This window comes from Mandrillus leucophaeus, unplaced genomic scaffold (assembly GCF_000951045.1).
Source record: "Mandrillus leucophaeus isolate KB7577 unplaced genomic scaffold, Mleu.le_1.0 Scaffold10, whole genome shotgun sequence".
NCBI lineage: Eukaryota > Metazoa > Chordata > Mammalia > Primates > Cercopithecidae > Mandrillus > Mandrillus leucophaeus.
The window spans coordinates 7359239-7361427 of record NW_012098098.1 but is presented as its reverse complement, the minus strand read 5'-3'; the positions used below and the strand labels follow the sequence as shown (position 1 = coordinate 7361427).

The window sequence follows — 2189 nt, the reverse complement described above, 5'->3', positions numbered from 1 at the left end:
CCCGGGCGAGGACGGGGGCGGGGCGCAGCCGGGCGTGCAGTGACCTTGGACAGCTCAGATCCTGCCGGCCTCGGCTTTGCAGTCCGCTCGCTGAGCCGGCGCATGAGAGCCTGGGCTCCAGCTGTTGAGGAGATGCAGCGGGAGAGTCCCCAGGCCACCTTCCAAAACCCGTGTGACGAGCAGGTCCATGCGTTCGTGCACTTTTCTGGGCAGAGATGGTAGATTTAATCCGGTTGCCACAGGGGACGGAATCCAGAGAAGGCCACATGCCCGCTCGTTGGTGAGACTTTGCAGTCGCCTTAGGAAGGAAAAGCAGGCCGGAGGGGTGTGGCCCGTTTCTGAGATGGGGCCGAATCTAAGGTTGGCGACCAGGTAGAGAAGCCGGCTCAGCCACGCCCGGCTGTCCACGGAGGGAAGGAGCCTGCCTGTGCCTAGGAGAGGCCTCGTTCCTGAATCTGCCGCTTTCCCCAAGTTGGTTTTTAGGGCAGCAGGTGCCTCCACAAGTCAGAAATCCTGCCTGGATTGTATTTTGTCTTTTTCTCTGAGGCGTAGATTTAAAGATAGGTAACTTAACAGCTGGGGATGAAACAAACACACCATATTGCTGGGCGCGGTCGCTCACGCCTGTAATCCTAACACTTTAGGAGGCCTAGGCGGCAGATCACCTGAGGTCAGGCGTTCGAGACCAGCCTGGCCAACGCGGTGAAACCCCGTCTCTACTGAAAATACAAAAATTAGCCAGGCGTGGCGGTGCACACCTGTAATCCTAGCTACTTGGGACGCTGAGTAGGAGAATCACTTGAATCCGGGAGGCGGACGTTGCAGTGACTCGAGATCCTGCCACTGTCCTCCAATCTGGGCGACAGAGTGAGACTCTGTCTCAACAAAACAAACCACCATACTGTGGTTCCGATGACCTGCACCTTGTCAGAGGGGTCACACGCCTTGAAACGTAACAGTCACATGTTCTAGGTTCCTGTGTACACTGGGAATACGTAACTCAGGGGTTCTGGGAAAGGGATTTCTCAGAACTTAAGCCGGGAAGTGATTTGAAAACTTCCAGTATCACTCCCTCTATCCTCTCAGGAAGTATTTTTTTAAGCCACTGAGTGAATCACCCTTGAGTTGCACAAGAAGGAAACACCGCATAGAGTGAAAAATGACAGCAAACTGCTGAGGTCACTTCCCCAGGCCCACTGAATGAGAACATCAGTTCCTGTGCTGGAGAGAAAGGCAGTGAGAGGAGAAAGTGAGGTCCAGCTCGTCCCTGGCTCTCTCTCTCTCTCAGGTTCTGATGTGTTTTCCAAGTCTGCAGAGCAGTGATGCTGCCTGTGCCCCAGGCAGAAAACCGTGTTCCGGCTGCAGCCAACCACTGCAGGCTCAATGTCTCTGGTGTATCTCAGAGATAAGCAGGTGGTGGGTGTTCCTTGCTTATCCCACAAGGGGACCCGGAAGGAATGATGGAGTCACTTCCCTCCACAGGCCTGACCCCACTGTTCTCTTTCCTGGACACAGGAGGCATACACAGAATACCTGAGGACCATCCACTATATCTCCCAGGCGTTACTGGAAGAAGTGGAAACCACTAAAGGTACGGCTCAGCCGGCCGGGCGCGGTGGCTCATGCCTGTAATCCCACCACTGTGGGAAGCAGAGGCGGGCGGATCACCTGAGGTCAGGAGTTCGAGGCCAACGTGGCGAAGCCCCGTCTCTACTAAAAATACAAAAAGTAGCTGGCCGTGGTGGCGGGTACCTGTAATCACAGCTACTCGGAAGCGTGAGGCAGAAGAATCACTTGAACCCAGGAGGCGTAGGCTGCAGTGAGCCGAGATCACCCCATTGTACTCCAGCCTGGGCAACAAGAGCGAAACTCCTCAAAAAAAAAAAAAAAAAAAAAAGTCATGGCTAAGGCCTGCTCCTCCCTCCACGCTGGACAAATTGTGGGCAGCCTAGGCCGGGCGCGGTGGCTCACGCCTGTAATCCTACTACTTTGGGAGGCCGAGGCAGGCGGATCACAAGGTCAAGAGATCGAGACCATCCTGGCTAACACGGTCAAACCCTGTCTGTACTAAAAATACAAAAAAGCTGGGTGTGGTGGCAGGCGCCTGTTGTCCCAGCTACTCGGGAGGCTGAGGCAGGAGAATGGCGTGAACCTGGGAGGCAGAGCTTGCAGTGAGCCAAGATCACACC

The 2189-nt window shown here is 55.1% G+C and overlaps 1 protein-coding gene across 1 annotated transcript in view; it reads left to right on the top strand.

Annotated features, from left to right (window-relative positions):
* Nucleotides 1–497: 497 nt before the first annotated feature.
* The window catches only part of VPS9D1 (VPS9 domain containing 1), a 19185-nt gene continuing 17493 nt past the window's right edge, over nucleotides 498–2189 (top strand). Inside the window, 3 exon segments of the mRNA XM_011972552.1 lie at nucleotides 498–1419; nucleotides 1421–1493; nucleotides 1496–1591. Coding sequence (XP_011827942.1) covers nucleotides 1384–1419; nucleotides 1421–1493; nucleotides 1496–1591 — 205 coding nt within the window. The 5' untranslated portion in view covers nucleotides 498–1383.